The following is an 18,100-nucleotide window of genomic DNA, read 5'->3' as shown; positions in this document are numbered from 1 at the left end:
CCTCCTTTTCTTTTCCAGACTGGGTAGTGAGCCGCTTCGGCTCCCTTCGCTTAGGCCGCACGCGCTGGTGTCTCCTCACGCCTGCCTCGAGTGATGGAGGCCGCCGCGAGCTGCGCAGCGTCTGTGCCGGCGTCAGGAGGAGGGAGGCAGAGCTTCTGACACGCACTAGGCTTGCCTCCTCGGTTTCTGTTCGAGGTGTTTGGACCCTCCTGCCGCCTCGAGTGCTGCAGTGGAGACCGCGGCATCCGCGCCCTCCGCGGCCGCGACGGGCAGGCGCGGACAGGTGAGTGACGCCTCCAGCAGCGTGAATCCGCGCCTCGCATAACAGCTGTCTCCCCCTCCCCTTCCCCCCCTCCCCTCCCCCCGCCCCTGCCCCCTCCTTCTGCGGCTGTCGAGCTCCATGGCGCTTCAGCCGTACGCGCCGATCGGCGCAATGGCGACGGGCAACTCCGCGGGAGTTCCCGACGTTTACGTGCCAATCTTTGCAGCCGACGAGCAAGAGGAGGTTGCGAAGCGCATCTCGCGCTTCGGACCTGCCAGCATCAAGCGCGTGGCGCTGGGGCTGTACCACACGCTCGTTGTCGGCTTGAAGGGCGAGCAGCCGCAGCTGCTGGTGTGGGGGAAGAACTACAACAACGTTCTGGGCTTGGGCGTGGACGTCCGCGAGCGGGTGTTCCCCGGCGTGGTGCCCTTCTTCAGCAAGGAGGGCGTCTTCGAGGTGAGCTGCGGAACGAACAATTCGGCGGTGCTGGTGAAGCGCGCGCAGCAGTCTGGCGGGAAGGTCTACACCTTTGGACTCGGCAACCGCGGGCGCCTGGGCTACCCCAAGAGCAAGAGTGAGGCTGCGGCGATTCGCCAGCAGAGCGGCGACGACAAGCAGGAGGATGGACCGTCCTGGTTCACGCCCAAACCCGTGCGCGTGCGCTTCCGCGACAAATGCCGCATCGCCAGAATCTCCTGCGGAGCGGACCACACTCTCGCCTTGTCAGACGGCGGCACGCTCTACGCGTGGGGCGTCGGCGCCTACGGAAACCTCGGGCAAGGCGACACTGCGGACTCCTACACGCCCGTTCGAGTCGTCCTCGGCTCTGACAAGGCAAAGAAAAAAGATAACCGACTGTTTGGCAATGCCGCCTCGCAACCCGTGACCGTCACCTGCTGCGCCGCGGGAGCCAAGCACAGCTTGGCGTGCACCAGCGACGGCACTCTCTGGACGTGGGGATACGGCGGTACGTTCACAGAACACGAAGACAGAAGACTCCACGCGGCTTCGCCTCCGGCGTGTGGGCGCGCAGGGCACTCGGCGCCCCCGCCGGGCGGACGCGTCGCCGGGTCACGTGGTCTTCGCAGTCCCTCAACTGCAGGCCAAGCTCCCGGCCTGCTCCGTTGGGCTCTTTGCCTCCCGTTGGACTTTCGAAGCAGCAGCGCCTGCCGACGTGCGCACGCGCCGTCGTCGCAGACAGAGGCGCGGCAAGTGCGTCGGCCCTACGTGCACGCATAAGCCGTTGTGTGCGGATACACGTGAAACCCCTGTGTGTGTTTTGCGGCAGGAAACGGGCGTCTAGGCCTCGGCCACAACCGCGGCAGTCTCTCGCCCGCAGTCGTGGAGTACATCTCAGACAGAGACGTCGTCTTCGTTAGCGCGGGAGACTCGCACAGCGCATGCATCGACCGACGCGGCGTGCTGTACACGTGGGGAAATGGAGGCTTCGGGCGCCTCGGCCATGGAGACGAAGGCGAGATCCCCGTCCCACGGAAAGTCGAGGGTTTCGGCGGCCTGCCCGTGCTGCAGGTGAGTCCGCGTGCACAGACGGAACCGAGTCTGCGCCGGAATGGCTGCAGGGTCGCACAGGCATCGTGGAAGAAGCTGCGCTGCAGCCGCGTGCTCGTACGCACGCGTGTGTGTGTACGTCATCTGTATACAGTTGACCATTCAGTCTTGCATACATATGTCTGTATGTGTATATATGTACATATTCGGTGTACCACAAACGCGGAAGAAGCTGCCCATGCAGACAGGACACCTACGCATGTGTGCACGTGTGTATAGTGTGTACGCCTACATTTCCTATTTGTATATATACATATAGATATATGTAGATGTCGCTGAGAATTTCTGCGGACGAGTGGTCGCTGCCGTGGTCCCGGCGTTCTGTGAGTGTTTCGAACTCTCCACGCGGGCGTGGGTTCACCGCGCGCAAGGCGCAGATCTGGCTCCGTCGCGTCGCTGGTTGACTGCAGGTGGCGTGCGGCACGTTCCACACTCTGGCGCTGACGCACAAAGGGACGGTGTTCGCTTGGGGCGCCGGCCTGCCCCTGGGCTTGGGCGAAGGCGAAGATGGCGGCGGCGGAATCGTCACCGCCCCGCGGCACCTGAACGACATCGAGCCTGCCGTCCTCAGCGTCGCCGCGGGCCCGTACCACTCCGCTGCAGTCACCGTCGCCGGCGACCTCCTCGTCTGGGGCGTCGGGGGCTCTTCGCGTCTTGGCCACGGAGACCAGCAGAACCAGGTGAGCCCCGAGAGACAGAGCGGGCCTCCCTCGCGCTAGACTGGATGCCACATACATGTCTCTGTGCTGCCGCGTCTATCTGTCCGCCTGTCTACCTGCATGCATCTCTGTCTCTCCGTCTACCCGCGTATCTACCTGTATGTCTTGTGGTCCACGATGAGCTGGCACACTTGCCTGCTGCAAGCCACATGCCATACACATATTCCCGAGACCATGTACATACACATATATATATATGTATATATATGTATATATGCGCTCGAACGTGCCGATGCTCAGGCGGAGAGCGAGCAAGTCCCCTTGCGAAGGCGGCGGCTGTTTCTCTTTGCTTGTGGTGCGGATGTTCCACTTCGCAGCCTTTTCCCAAGTTCGTCGCCGACCTGCGGAACCGCATGTACGTCGCGGACCTGCAGGCGATGCTGGGGATTCGCAAGCTGAAGCGCGACTATTCAGACATCGACTTTTTGGAGGAGACGGGCGCGGCCGGGCGGAACTCGGCGGCGTGGACTCTGCAAACAATTGCGTGCGGCGACAGCCACACGGTCGCGCTCACGGGCACCGGCGCAGTCTGGGTCTGGGGCTCCAACGAGGAGGGACAGCTCGGCCTCGGCGAAGGCGTTGAAGAGGTAGGATGAGTCTTTGCTGCAGCAGCAGCGAGACTCGCCCGAGCAGACGTCGATGCCGCAGCCTCGAGTCCCTCGGAGTTGCCTCGCCACAGCGCCCGCCGTTCTCAGTTCATGCTCATACTCGTGTGAGTATATCGGCACATGCGTGTTTGTGGACGTGAGACGCTGGACTGACGTTGGCTGTGTGACAGTGCCTTTCAGTTTCGGAAGAGGCTCACTCCAGCCGTGTTTTTTTTCGGGTTCAGAGTTTCTGTTTTGCTTGTTCTCGCGCACGCGCAGCCCCGTGACTTCACCTCTTGGTGTACGCTCCGCTCTCCGCTCCACACGCCGTGCTGGTGCCGTCGGCGTCTCAGGCGCCCTGCTTGCATGCGAGCATGAGCGCATCTAGCTAGGTAGTAAGGTGTTTTTGCCTGAAGTGGCTTTCTCGCGCTGCAGTCCGAGCGAAGAGCGCGCGGCTGCGTGTGTCTCCGCAGGACCAATACGAGCCTGTCCAGCTGGAGTGCTTCAGCACGCCGATTCGGCGCGTGGCTTGCGGCGCCAAGCACTGCCTCGCCATTGCCCAGTACGGAGACGTCTTTGCCTGGGGAGCCAACGAGGAAGGGCAACTCGGGCTCGGTAAGTGCCCACAGCTGTGACGCCGTGTGCGTCTCCATCCGCCCCTGCGACCGCGGAGCTCCACTGAGCAGGCCCGCGAACCCTGCTCCCCTCGGCGTGTATCTTTCGTTTCAGAGAGAGCGGCTTCTGCGAGCGCATGCGCCGCCCACCCGATTCAACTTTCACCCGCGGAAGCTTTCACATGAGCTCGGAAGTCGTGGCGGCGGTGCCTGTGGAGGCAGAGCCATCCGGCGCGGACCTTTTTGCGGGCGGGTGGGGTTTCAGCAGGGGAAGGCTTGTGGGAAAGGCTTCATCGACGCGAGCCCCGAGCCCAGATTCGTATCTCTACGAATACACCAGCTACATGTATATACAGATTATACACGCACGTATGTACGCATAAGAACGCTTGTACACATGTGAACGCGGCGGGAGAGCGCGGGGACCCGGACTCGTCGACTGGCCTGCCTTCCATATCTCATGGCAGAAGTCTGCGCCCAAGCGTCTCGAAGTTGCTAAGAACGGCTCGAGTCCACACGCACGCGCAGTTTGGGCTTTCTGCGTTTTGCCATTTGCGCGCCCAGGCGTGGTGCGGCCTTCGTTCGAGCCCGCGGCGGTAACGGCAATCCGCCAGGCGATTGAAGTTTACTGCGGCGAAGACTACAGCGCCTGCATCACGCGGAGCGGCGGAGCCCAAGGAGGCGCGGCTGGCGTCGAGTTCGGAATAGAGTTTGGCGATCTGTGGACCTGGGGCTCCGCGGAGAGCGGGAAGCTCGGCCTCGGCGAGGACATTGCCTCGGGCGCGATCCTCACGCCACAAAAGGTCCCGTTCTCCGTCCCCGTATGCCACTGCGCTCTCGGTACGAATGCTACGAAAGATACAGTGGTCGACGGAAACATCCCGGAGCTGTCTACAGACATACGGCGCCACGAGACAGTGGATCAACTTCAACAAATATAAATTCACATACATACATACATACACACATACATACATATACGTGCATGTGCATGGTGGTATGCATATATTTATGTACATGTGTATAGGCTATGAATCTATGAATATGTAGATTATAGGTAGGTTGGTGGTAGAAAACTTGAGGTGGTGATGGAGGTCTGCTCTTCGGTCATGGAGCGCACGTGCGTCAGTTTCCTGAGACAGGCGACGAGGGGATTGGGAGGCTCGTAGGCGGCAGCGGCAAGACTGAATGACGTTCCAACGCTTCGTCTATCTTCGTCTGTGTTTTCAAGAGGCTCTTTGGTGGCCCCGCTGTGGGGGCTGCGCTCTCGGGGTGCGTTCATGTACATCGGGACACGTGCCTATGCGTCTATTTGTTTGCCGAAAGGATCCTCCGTCTGCTCGCTGGCTTGACGTCTAGCTCTATCGCTGCCGCCTCTTTCGTTGCGTCGCCTTACGCCCTACGTGTCGTGCCTCAGCTGTCCTCTCCGGCGCGGTTTTGTATTTTGTCTTCTTCGCAGGAACGAGTCACGGACTCGCCATTTCAGCCCAGGGTGAATGCTACGCCTGGGGGGCGGGCTACTACGGGCGCCTCGGCATTGGAAGCACTGCGAACGCCTACGCGCCAACCAAATGCGATTTCCCCAAGGGTGTCCGCGTAAGAAAAGTATCGGTCTAAGCGAAAAATGGATTTCCATGTATTTCTATGTATCGACCTATATATCTATATCTATATGTTAAATATATATATATATATATATATATATATATATCTATTTGTATAGAACCGTATGCAGGTGGATGTGACCTTCGCATGCATACGGGCGTCTTGTTTATCTTCGCACATTTCTATATGCAGAGGTGTAAATGTTTGCGTATGCGCAGTGGTGCGGTCACGGGGCTCTTCGGAGAGCTCGTCGCTGCCTGTGAGATCACCCCTCCCTTCTCTTTTCGAGGCCGTGTGCATGCGGACTCATATTTTTCTGGGGGGGCTGCCGCTCGGCGTGCGCGTGTGTTCAGTTGCGGGCAGTTGCAGCGGGCGCGTATCACTCGATGGCGATTTCGATGGACGGGGACCTCTGGATTTGGGGGCGGAAAGACGAGACGTGCAGCACGAAGAATTACACTTCACCGAGGATCTTCATGCAGCTCGAGAGTCCCTCGGGCGTGCCGAAGGTCAAGAGCATCGCCGTGTCGCAAAACCATAGCCTGGCTGTCACAGAAACCGGCGAGGTGCGGCGGATGAGAAATTTGTGTCTTCAGCTATAGGCATCTGCCGAGTCTATGTCTGAGAAGGAGCATATATTCTCGAGGGAGCACGGGCCCTTCTGTTTGGAGGCTTTTGTATCGTGGAATGGACTCTCTTCGGTGTGGCAGGGTCTGAAGGCCTACATGCACACGCCGAATATGTATATATATATATATATATATATATATATATATATATATATATATATATATATATATATATATATATATATATATATATATATATATATATATATATATGCGTGTAGGGTAGTTGGGTTTGCGGTCTTCCTGAGTAAATGAGCAAGTTGGTTTGAAGTGCATTTTGAGGCACGTACGCGCTTGCCAGCGGAGGCGCGTCCAGACCTCAAGGCCTGAGCAGCCTGCTCTAAGTTCCGTCAAAGCGCGCCGACTCCGCATTTCGGGTCGCAGTATCCGGTGCGCCTCTGCTGCGTCTCCTCGTCACTCGCGCTCTCACATCTGGGACCTTGGCGCGTGTTTGCAGGTCTTCGCCTGGGGCAACAACGAGCTGTATCAGACTGGCTGCGGAAAGAAACAAGCAGAGCATTTCGATCGCCCCGAGATGGTCCTAGGCCTGCCGAACGCTTGCCAGTGGGTCGCAACGGGCCCTCAGGCCTCGTTCTTTGTCCTCGAGTAAGTCTCTTGGTTGCTTTAGAGCTTTTATGCACTCGCTGACTGGCTGCTGGACTGACTGGCGCGGCAGCCAGAAGGCGCCGACCGCCTTGCGCGCTTCAGTTCGCTCTCAAGCCCCAGAATGCGCCATGGGCCTCCTCGCGCGCAGGTCGCTGGGGGGGGTGAGGGCCTTTCCGCGCACACCGGCTCTCGCGCCCCTCTGCCACCTTCCCGGCGACTCTCCGTGTCACGCCTGTGGCCTGGAGACCGGCTGCGGCGAGGGTTCAGGATCGTTCTGGCTGGGGCCTTCGCGGCAGCACTCCGCAGGCGTTGCGAGCTGCCCCCCCCCCCTTCCGCCGGTCGACCAACGCGCAATTTTCGAATATATGCAGGATGCCACTGTACTTCATGCGCTTTGCATGATGGTCACGAACCGTCTGTGGGGGGGAGGCCCTGGTACTGCGGCTTCCTCGCAGGCCACTGAGAGCAAGAAGTTGCGGTTTCGGGCGCGTGTCGGTGTGCGCCTTCAGGTCGGGAGAAGTCTTCGCCGCGGGCGCGACAAAGGGCGGGCGACTCGGGATCGGCTGGGTGAAGCGCAGCCACCAGCAGTCGCCTGCGGCAGTCATCACGCACTGGGCCGCCTTGGGCGACCTCGCTGCGCAGGCCGCGGAGGCGAACGTCGTCGAGGAGGAAGACGAGATCGTCCGGGCGACGCGCACCGCGGGCGAGGAGCTCGCCAGCGCGAACCAGGTCGGCAGAGGGCGGCGGAAGTGAACAGAGAAGAGGCCGCCGCCAGGGGTGCGAGGGCTCTCTCGACACACGTCGACGCGAGACGCCACCGCAGGGGCATCCAGGCCAGGAAGAGACAAAGGGGACTCTCGTCCCTTTTCATCCACGGGGAGGGAGTTGGGGTGGATCCATGCATTTCCAGTGTGGGTCGTGGACCTTGCGGGGTGTCGGTCGATGTCTGCTGGCGGCTTCCCCTGCGTGGACTCGAATAATTTGGGCTGGGGTAGAAGAGAAGACAGTCGCGCCTAAAGATCAGCTAAACTCCGGACGAGGTGCCGTCTCCAGACTGATCTACGCACTCAGAACCCCTGTTTCCACCATACACACGGGAGCAGTGCTCGCGTCGCTTTCTTCTTCAGAGACTGCGGGTGGGCGATATCTTTTTTTTTTCTACTTGTGTCCTGCTATTTGACCGCACGTCATTCATCTTGCCTGGCCAGGGCGGCTCCGGCTTGTGCTTCAGGAGCTGTCTGAGAGGACGATTCAGGCCTTTCTGTCGCGCCTCACATTCGCGAGCTTCGAGGCCGCGACGGAGGGCGCGAGCAGCGTGAGCTGGAAAGACATGCAGGAGCTCCTTCAGCAAGAAGAGTTCGACAACCGCGTGGAGCAGATTGGTCAGCTTGAAGACGACGTGATTGTCGTTCTTGGCCGAGAGCTCGACTTCGTTCTGAGCCTTGCCGAAAAGGAACGGGGGCTCGAGCGACTCGAAGCCACGTTTCAAAACCAGGTGCGCGCACAGCCCCGCCCTGCTCGGCATGCGCGCAAGCTTAAATGTGCCGCCTTGTGATTTTTGGCGCTGATGAGCGCGGCAGACCTCGCACCTTGAGAAGGCCGTGGAGTCTTCCGCGCATGTGTGTGTGCGCATTCGTGCGTCGATCTGTATGTGTGCGAGTGGCGGTGGGGTGCAGCTGAGCGAGAGAGAGGGCCTAAACGCAGGCAGACAGAGGACGCGAGAAATGCAGGAGCGACGGCCACGCAAGTCGGGTGCAGGGTGTCTATCCTCGCCTGCGTCCACCTGGCTGCCTTCGCGTCTGTCTAAAGTCTGGTGCATTCGATTCGTTTTTCCCGCTTGCCTTGCCGCAGACTCTCGCCGTCGTGAGTAAAGTGGGATTCGACTACCCCAGGCTGGAAATGTAAGTCTCTGCACTGCGTGTTGCGCTGTCTAGGGTTTAGACTGAAGCGGGAGTTTTCCAGCAGACTTTTCTTGAGGCAGGTCGCCTAAATGCAGCAGTCGAGCGTCGGCGCCGAGAGCCAGGCCGGTCGACAGTTCCCGTGGGGCCCCACAGAGAAACTCACCGAGTGTCTGGGAGGGTGTTCATGTGTGCGTGCGCAGCTGAGTCTACGTGATTGCGTGTCATGACAGTGGCGCTTGCATCCGGGTAGACTTCGGTTCGCTGCTGCAGGAAGCGCGCGCTGACGGCGATCCTGTCGAAGCTCGAGGAGTTTCAGATGATGATATGGACGCTGCAGCAGCAGCCGGCGTACCTCCTCCGGCTCTTCGGCGCGATCAATCGGCCGTGGCAGCTCGAAGCCGTCGCAGAGATCGCCGAGAAGGTAGATGCCGAGAAAAAAGTCTTCTCGCTTCACCTGTGCGCCGTGCAGGTGGTGGGGGCCCGAACGCCACAACACACAGGCTGAGGAAGGTCTGCGTCAGTCCAGCATGTGCTCATCGTCTCGTGATGCCTCGCTTTCTGACTCGGGAGGTCGACAGCGCCTCTGTCGACCAGGCGCCAGGCTTTCCACATCTGCGTGCCTCGTCGCGGCTTCGCCGTAGGCCGTTTTCGGTTGAGAGCCGCTGTGACTTCCCGCCTGGTGGCGTGTTGTGTCTATTCTGTTTTGCGCGGAACTTCGACCTTCTTGGCCGGCACGACAGCGGAAAACCTATCTAGAGTTTCGCAGCTCAGCTCCTGTTTCTTGTCTAAATTTTCTCTACGGCGCGCTGAGAGCGGTGTCTGGGCGGTCGACTTGCGTGGGAGCTTCGCGTTCAGCGGAAGCTCTTGAAAATGTCTCCTTTCTCACGCCTGCGCCAGGGAGTCGCTGTCCGGATTGGCGATCTCTTCGTTGTGTCTCTGCGCGGTCTTTTCAGATTTACTACGAAGTCGAAGACGAACGCGTGAAGCACCTCTTCGCCGCCCTGATGCGCGGCCTCGCGAAGCAGGAGGCGGAGCGAGCCGGGACGCTCTTCGCCTGCTTTGATCCAGGTGAGTGTTTCTGCGGAAAAAGGTCGCGGGGGCAGTCGCCTGCGACTGCGCTTGAGTTAGTTATTCGACTCATATGCCGGCAGGCGACGATGCGTTCCGAGCTGCCGAGGAGGACGCTAAAAAGGCTGTCGTCAAAGGCGCGGGGGTCGGGCGGATTCTGCTCCAACGGCGAACAGAGATACCGCACGCGCAGTGGCGTGGTTCCACAGGGCCCCGAACGACGGCGAGGGGGGGAGAGAGAATCGGGTCTCGCCGGCGACAGGGGGCCGTGCACGCCTCCGCGCCCGCACAGTCTCCCAGCCTCTGGAACGCTGCGGTGTTTTGCGGTCGTTTGCCCTCTCAGAAACTTCGGCGCTCGTTCGCCTTCTGCGAGCCTTCTGCTTGCGCGACTTGAATCTGCTGCACATCTCCCACTTTCTTCTTCAAACCGAGAACGCGAGGTACACAGCCTCACACCCGGATGTAAATGACCTCCGCGTCTCTCGCATAGCTCTGGGTGGGCGGAAGTGCGATTTGCAACCCGCCTAAGGAAGTCTTGCGACAAACATTTCTACGTGCATACTGGCGAGAACGAACGATGGCCTTACTCCTGTGTTTCAAAACGCGGAAGCGACACGCTTGTTTGTGGCGCCCGCCTGAAGCGCGTTTGCTTTCTCGGCTCTACGGTACACGTCTCCGGTTTGTGTTGGCTTTTTGCGCAGCTCGCTTCCGTCCTTCTTAGGCACTGTTGAGAAAGTCACTTTCTCGCTGTCGCCGGAGGAAGCCATGACGCGAAAAGGTACGCTGCAGCGACGGCGAAGCAAAACGAGGCAGAGCGTGAAGGCTCGCTGAGGGATCCGCGCCTGGATAGAGTGCCCACAATACGCGCAGAGGCCCGCGCTTCTTCGCAGCACCAAACCGAGTTCTAGAACTCTCAGGTCAACGCACTCGAGTTTTCGTGTGTGTTAAATATTCAGATCTATCCGTATATCCGTCCGTCTGTCTTCTATTTGTCTGTGTATCTATCTTTAAATGCTACGGTTTTACGATGCGCTCGCACGCGTGACTGCCGCCAAGCCACACACCATATACATATATATACGGTGCAGTTCTCGGATGATGAGCGGCGTGTGACGGGGCTGTACAGGCATCTCTCCGGGGGCGTCGATGTCGAAGGCGACGAAGAACGAGCTTCGGCGGGAGTTCCACGGCGGGCTCGACACGCTGAAGGCCTTTCTGGTGTCGGGCCTCGCGCGCGGGCTGTGTAGCGTGCCGCTGCCGCCGGTGGTGCGGGCGGTGCTGCAGTACGCAACGCAGAATGTGTACGATCGCGGCTTCCTGGTTGACTACGAGTGGCTGAAGTACGGCATGGACTTCTGCTACTGCCTCCCCAGCGTTAAGCTCCTGCTCCACGCGCTGGTCATCCCCGTCTTCCAGGCGCCCAACGCCTACGCGAGTACGCGACGCAGCAGGCTACAGGACGCACCCCTTGCCGTCTGCTTGGCTGAACGTCTGCGATGCAGGATGCAGGTCTTTGCGCGGGGATTTGAGGCGAAACGAGATGAAGGGCGTTCAGATTTCGCCTGCCGTGCACAGCTCGAGCCGGCGAGCCTCAGGCAGAAACCGACCTGGCCTTCGCACATACAGAGTCGTGTGGTGCAGTCCTCGACAGCGTGTCGCTTTCTTTCTTCCGCATTTGTCGCTGCTTCTTTTTGAGGGGAGACTGAGCTATCCCCGCGTCGTCATGGATGCGCAGGCCAGTTGCGTCGTGCTGCGGTTTCCACCGGCGCGTGGCGTTCCGTTCCTGAGTAGTTTTCAGCTCCTTTGTCGTTTGTGTTTCGCTGTTCAGACCGCTGCGGCTGCGCGTCGATGGCCCCCCACGTCGTGGAGAAGTTTCAAACCTGCGCCCGGTTCCTCGAGTTCTGCTCGCGGCCGCCGGGGACGAATGAAGGCGAAGAGACCATGTCGAGCGCCATGTTGATTCGCGCAATCGGCATGGAGTGCTGGGCTGCACTGGGGGACGCGGTTCGCTACCAAGCAGAGATTCGAGACACTCTTGACGTCGACGTGAGTCCGCACACCCAGCCGCGGCTACCCCCGAACGCATGCAGCTGTGGAACTCCCCTGCTGCGCAGCGAGACCACTTCTTCACTGGCCAAAGACACACCTATATAGATGCATATATTTGTATACATGCGCGTCTGAGTAGACAGGCGCGAGGAGGCCCACAGTCAGCCTTCTGAGCCGGGGCTTGACGCTGCGTTCGCACGTGGCGCGCGCGAAGTGGATCTTGGTAGCCCTTCCTGGGTTAGACGCCACACCCGCGGCGAGCCGCTGCCGGGTGCTGTTGTCTCGTTCGATACGCAACCTCGTCTCGCTGACATATTTACGGTTTAGGGTTATATGTTTTTATATACGTATAGAGACAGGTCACTGGGGGAAGGACGGCGGTTGCTGGAGAATGTGGAACGGGCAGGCTAGTTTTAGCTGCAATAATTAAATTCTACAAATATATTCCTGTTGGCACACGTGCGGCTTAGCTGACCGCTATCCTGCCGGGTTTCTGCAGCTTGCCGCGACACAAGGTTGCAGCAGACGCTCGCGCTCTGGTTTGACAGTCCGCCAGGAACCCACCTCATCTCTGTCGAAGGATGTGCTCGTCTGAGGCCGTATAGGGGGCTCTGGGATAAAGAAATCAGTGAAGGCACAGAGGGGGAAGAGGATGCGCCGAGAGGCGTCTTCTAGCTGCACAATTTGTGTTTCTGCTGGTGCTTGGTATGCCGCCTGGTGTTTGTACAGTTGACGCTTGATCTTTTCATGGCACCATACGACATGACCGAGCACTTTGTTACTCTGCGCGCGGAAATGCTATGCAGTAGGTCTCGAATCGCTGCTTTTCTTTCGAGTTTGTGCTTCAGCTTCACGCTTCAGCTATCTCGGGTTCACTAGCGATGTGAACTGTCCGCCAGCTGCGGAGTGCGCGATGAGGAATGCGTTGGCGTATGCTAGAGTGCGTCTTTGCGGCCTCGTGTCTGGTTGTTTCCCGCATGAATGGGTTTTCCCTTATCTTATCTCTTGGTGGTCTTTGCCGTCTCTCTGGATTCTCAGCGGCGACAAATCTGTGCAAGAAATTCGAGCCGCAGCTCAATATGTCTGCCCACGACCCGATTGCCGCTCTGGTAGGCTCCACAGAAAGCGATTTTTTACACGCATATAATCGATGTCCGTCCTTCTCTATCGCCCCTCATAGCACAGCATGCACACATACGCTCCTGTATGCACATGTGTGTATATGTATATATACACATGTATATGCCTACATATGTATATATATGTATATGTATGTATATATGTGTATATATGTCTGGTTTAAATAGTATTGGGGAGGCGGTGGTCTGCGAGTCCTCCCAGCGGAGCGTGTCAATCCACTCGCCTGCGGGGATATCACAAGAAAGCCTCGTAGTGCTGCAGCTGAATTGGAGTAAGTTTTGCCTTCGCAGTCCAGCTCTCGTCAGAATTGCATCGTTTCCTTCGAAGCTGAAGGCTGCTGGAGAGCGGGACGCGGCGCCCTGCCTTCGGATTCTCACGTCTTCATGCAGAGCATATACTGACTGATGCATCTGGAAAGAATTGACTGAACTGTGGCGGCAAACAAGACGCCAATCTGCTGTGTGGGATCTCTCAGGTGCGAAAAATCGCAGACGGGCGCAACCCGCCCTTCGATGAGAAGCAACTCGCTTACTGCAGAGAATCTCAAACTTGGCATACGTTTCGGATGAACCACAGATTCTTGATCACGTAGGCGCATGCAAGAAAATGTGGAATTGATCACGTGCTTCCTTGTGCGGGTTACGTTTTGTTCCTATATCCCTATGCGTGTGCGCGGCCACGTTGCGTACCTATATATATATATATATATATATACGCATAGGTACGGAATAGGTGGACATTTGCTGTACGGAGACGAATCACCGGCAATGGAGCATCTGTTTTTCATTTTTTTGCTTGCTTCATGCCGAGCATCGAGCCCTCTTTCTTCCATGAAGATTCGTTTTATCGTTTCTTTGTCGCCTTCGGTGCTCACGCTTTCCCGCAGGGCAGTGTTAAGCTTGGCAGACATGCTGATATTATATATATATATATATATATAATGTTATTGCCATCCTTGCTGCATTCGGTAGAATCCGACACTGAAGAGTTTTGTATCGACGTTTGACCACCTTCTGTTGTTTCAGTGCAGAAGCAACTACGGCAGAACTGCTGAGTATACCGATACATACGTATATATATATATATATATATATATATTTATGTAAATCTCTGAATTGATGTGTGCCTGCGCCAGCTTACGTGTACGTGCTCCTGCCGATCATGTCTGTGATGGTGTGTGTTTGAAATGCTTTTTTACAGAGAGAAAAACATCGTTTTCGATCCGCTCACGCACGCCCCCGTCCCGCAGCTCTTTGCTTTGCGTCAGCACGCACCCGTCAAGGTACCGAACGCACGACTCGTGTCGGCTGCAGTCTCTTAAAAAAAAGAAGCAGACGCGGAACAGTGGTGTAATCCACCGACGTAGAAACCCGCTGCGTTACAAGGGAACACGTTGCGCAGAAACAGACGTATATATATACATATCTACATGTATATATGTATGTACTGCTGTATAGCCGCGATTAAGGAGCTACTCGGATCTTTGGGCGAATTGCATATGGATAGCTGCGTCTACATTCTCCAAAGCTCTACATACATATATACTCATATGCATATATATAAAGCATATATATACATATACGTATATATGTAAATATTTATTTGTACATTTCTATGTATATTTATATAAGTGTATGGATATGCCTGTGTCTGCTCTGGCTCGTGTGTGTTGGCCTGCGCAGGAAAACCACAGGCTGCTGTCTGTGATCATTCGGTACACGCCGCCGGAGGCGTACGACCCGCGGTTCATTCTTCAGGAGTGTGTGCGGAAGTTGCCGCCGGTGCTCACGGCGCGCGACTGGCGGAAGCTCCACGAAGAGCTTGAGGCGCTCGCCGCGCACTTTGCCTCGTGCGACCCGCCGGACTACGATCGCTGCAAACTAACTGAACAGGCGACGCGCGTCATCGACGACATGTGGCAGAGCAAAGTCGACCAGATCTCCGTCATGCACTGGATCGCGCAGGGCATACTCGAGCGAAAAATCCACCGAAGCTACATCCGCCACGTGCTGGTGAGCCGACTCTGCCTGGCGTCGCGACGCTTTACCGTTTAGGCAGCCAGCGCGTGGCCTAAACGGTAGCCTGTGTCTGCATGAAGCTCTAGCGCTAGAGAGAGGGGCGTCTGTGTCTGCGGTGCGGGAGCGGGCTCGATCTGGCTTCATATGTTTGTTTGACTTGCAAAGGTTGCGCAGGGCGGTGCGGTGTGGTTAGTCGCGTCTTCTTGCAGGCGTTTGAGTCTCAGAGATGCCTCGTGGCTGCAGCAGAGCGCCGCGGGGTGGGCTTTTCTGGCAACGGGCGTCCCCCTTGGCGCATCCGAGACGCCGCTCGGCATGCGCTGCCAGCCGCGCGTGAGTGCATTCAGAGGGGAGTGGATGCGGCGCCGGCACTGGAAGGAGTGGAGACTTGTTCGGGGCTCTCTAAAGGGTTTTCGTTGAGGTTATCGATGCATTTTGCGAGCTGCTTCTGCTCGCGGTGTGCAGCGGAGGCAAGACGAGCTGTCGGCGATGAAGCGCAAGTACGAAGCTTCTCTGAAGAAGCGCATGGAGGACATGAAAGTCGCCATTGACGCAATTGAGACGCTCCAGTACCCTGGCCCAATCCGGACGCAGGCGAAGGTGAGCGACGGTGCTGTGGGCGCTGAACCGCGTGCGCCACCACGAGAAAATGCGTCGAGTGGTTTTCACAGTTCAGAACGCAAGTCATGGGCAGGAAATCGATTTGAGTCGCGGACCCTGGAGCTAACGGCTGGAAGGCGAATTTAGACGGGGACGCCCACAGGCGCTTGAAACAGGAGCCGGAGAGACCAGAGTGCCGTCCCTGCTGGTAGTCCCTGCCCTTCCAACATCCAAGCGAGCCCGCGTATCGAGCCTCGCGGTGTTTTTTCTGTGCGTGTGTGTAGAAAATGCGCGTGCAACTGTGGTTCGATACGATCCGCGACTCAATGAAGAAGGGCGGCGCCAAGACCACCGGAGGCAGGGACTACTGTCCCTCGTCGACCTTCAAATACGCCGTCCTCGTGAACCGCGATGTAAGTCTTTCTCTCAAACGAGCTGGGGGCGTCAAGCGCCCGAGCCGCGGCGGGCGGACAAGCGAATTTCGGGGGGGGGGGGGGGAAGCTGTGAACTGGCAGCGATAGTGGGGAGCCAGCATGCGCAGATGTAGACAGGAGGTCCCCGATAGGCGTGGCTCCGCCTCGAGATACGCGGGCGATCTATGCGAAGAGGCGCGGATACCTGTGCCTCGCACTTTGCCTTCAGGGCCAGCCTTGTATCTGTCTATATATATATGTGCATGAGCTTTACGCAAGCTTTCCTACACTTCCTATATCTGCTTGCATGTGTATATTTGAATGCGTCTGGGAGATGAAGAGCTGCGCTCCCGCGTGTGAGTTCGCTGTGTAGACCGGGTGACTTGCTGATGTGTAGAAAACGCCTGTCCAATGGTGTCTGTGCGTCCGGCTCAGATCATTACGCGGTTGTCACCGACTGTCACGGAGGACGTGCTGGTGAATCTATACGTGACTTTCACGCTGCAGAAGGACAATTCTTGGCATGTGATTTTCACGCACCGCGTCAGCAAGGGGGCTGAGCAGCGCGTCGCGGACTTTGTCATTCCGAAGGAAGAGCTCATGCACATCCGCAGACTGCCGCCGCAGGCGACGCACGCGTTCCTAAAGTCGGGATCTGACCCCAACGGCTTCGTCGAGTTCAACGTCCTCGCGCTTCTCCAAGCTCTCGACGAGATCGGTGGACAAGAGTGGTAGCGCGAAGCCGCATGCGCGTGCGCCCGTTCATCTGCGCGTGTGCTGACGCTGCGGAAAGAAGTGGACGCGTGCCAGTTTCGACTCGGCAGCAGCGCAGTCGGTTTTGATTCGTTTTATGGAGTATCTTTTCAGGTCCAGGGAGCCTAGCGTGTGCTGGATGCGCTGATGAAACTGAAGGGATGCGATGCTGCATGCCTCAGGTGCACGTACAGCGAGTCCGCCGCGGGTTCATGACGCGGCTGTCTTTGCAGACGACGGTGTGGGAATCGCGCCGGAACCTCGCATTCTCGGTTCGTTCTGTAGACAGTTTCAAGCTAGAACGTGAGTGTCTTGGGCTGCAGAGCTCGAAACGTTTTCTCTGCATCTCGGAGCTGATTTTGTCGCGTTTCGTCTTACGCCAAGGTTCATCCCCTGAAGTAACCGTCCCTGTCGGAAGTCACGGCTGCCAAGCAAGAATCGCGCAGAGAATTCCTCTTGAACGTTTCGAAAAGAAGGAGATCGAGCCTCGGTTTTTGTTGCCTCGGCGTTTCTCTGTGTCGAGCTTTCCGCTCGGATATATCCATGTTGTCCTTTCTACTGACAACTACGCACGCTTGTCAATTTGTATCGCGTTTTTCTGTGCAAAAAACTTCTGATGTTTCCGAAAATGGCAGTCCATGCAGCTGCGCTGCGGGCATCCACAAGCACAGGTTCCTGTCTTGATGGGTGAGCGCGAGCCTGCAACAAACTCACCGTACACAGTGTGCGGCGGAGCTGTGTATACGCGCGCTTGGGCATTAACACGATATGAACCACGCGTGGGGGGCCCAGCAATAGGCGTACAGTTTAGTATAGGGTGAATATATATATATGTATATTTGCATACATGTGTGTGGGCGGCCACAGTCCCTTCTGGCGGCGAACGTGGCTCGCGACCCTCGGTAGCGTACCAAAGGGGTCCTTGCGAATTCAGCAGGCTTTCAAAAACTTTATTTGCCCGGTTCGCGTATTGGATTGAAAACGTATGCGCGTCACCGCTGACGTCGTGGAAAGGCCGCGCGCGGCCTCTGCATTCGACTTGGCAAGGAAATGCTGTCCTACTTTGGCTGTTTCTTGTCGCAGTCCGATATAGATACCCGCATGTATAGATTGTGGTTACATCCTAATTTATATATGTATATATATGTGTCGTACGGCGACCGCGAGCACGAACCTGAACATGGGTGCGACGCCCTGGTAGTTAGTTGAGCCTCCTGGAAGCGTAAGCGAGTCACGCACGAGCAGTCACACGAGTGCTTCTGCTTGGCTGGCGAGGTGTGTGAAACAAATTGCGTTTTGAGGAAAACGTGTGTAGTGCGAAACCAGACTTAAACTGGGAAACCAGCGAGATGAGCAGTCGGTCCTCATCAACTGTGTACAAGGAAGCGGGCAGATAAAAGAACAAAGAAGCCACACCCGAGCAATCGAGAGAGCAACGGTGTAGCCGCAAAGTGCGCCGACATCAACGGCACTAATATATTTTAACAGATTATAAAATATAAATATTCACTCAGATGCTGTAACGCGTGGGGACCCAAACACAGACACCCGCCCAAAAGCCAAAGCGATG

At 57.4% G+C, this 18,100-nt stretch overlaps 1 protein-coding gene across 1 annotated transcript; it reads left to right on the top strand.

Annotated features, from left to right (window-relative positions):
- Positions 1-400: 400 nt before the first annotated feature.
- Positions 401-16,512, top strand: BESB_004860 (regulator of chromosome condensation (RCC1) repeat-containing protein; the record flags this gene model as incomplete). Its single annotated transcript, XM_029359241.1, has 26 exons — positions 401-1,229; positions 1,551-1,792; positions 2,242-2,511; positions 2,868-3,137; positions 3,611-3,752; positions 4,316-4,591; positions 5,211-5,347; positions 5,710-5,922; positions 6,443-6,591; positions 7,101-7,320; positions 7,823-8,086; positions 8,443-8,492; positions 8,763-8,913; positions 9,446-9,560; positions 9,904-10,000; positions 10,262-10,338; positions 10,687-10,995; positions 11,389-11,606; positions 12,339-12,414; positions 12,648-12,718; positions 13,225-13,337; positions 13,950-14,031; positions 14,432-14,761; positions 15,230-15,364; positions 15,649-15,777; positions 16,213-16,512. 26 exons carry the CDS (start codon positions 401-403, stop codon positions 16,510-16,512), a joined length of 5,265 nt encoding a protein of 1,754 aa, XP_029222154.1.
- Between the last annotated feature and the right edge of the window lie 1,588 nt (positions 16,513-18,100).

Source organism: Besnoitia besnoiti, chromosome I (assembly GCF_002563875.1).
Source record: "Besnoitia besnoiti strain Bb-Ger1 chromosome I, whole genome shotgun sequence".
In the NCBI taxonomy this organism is placed as follows: domain Eukaryota; phylum Apicomplexa; class Conoidasida; order Eucoccidiorida; family Sarcocystidae; genus Besnoitia; species Besnoitia besnoiti.
Note: the sequence above shows the minus strand (reverse complement) of the source record. Positions and strands in the feature narration are given on the sequence as shown.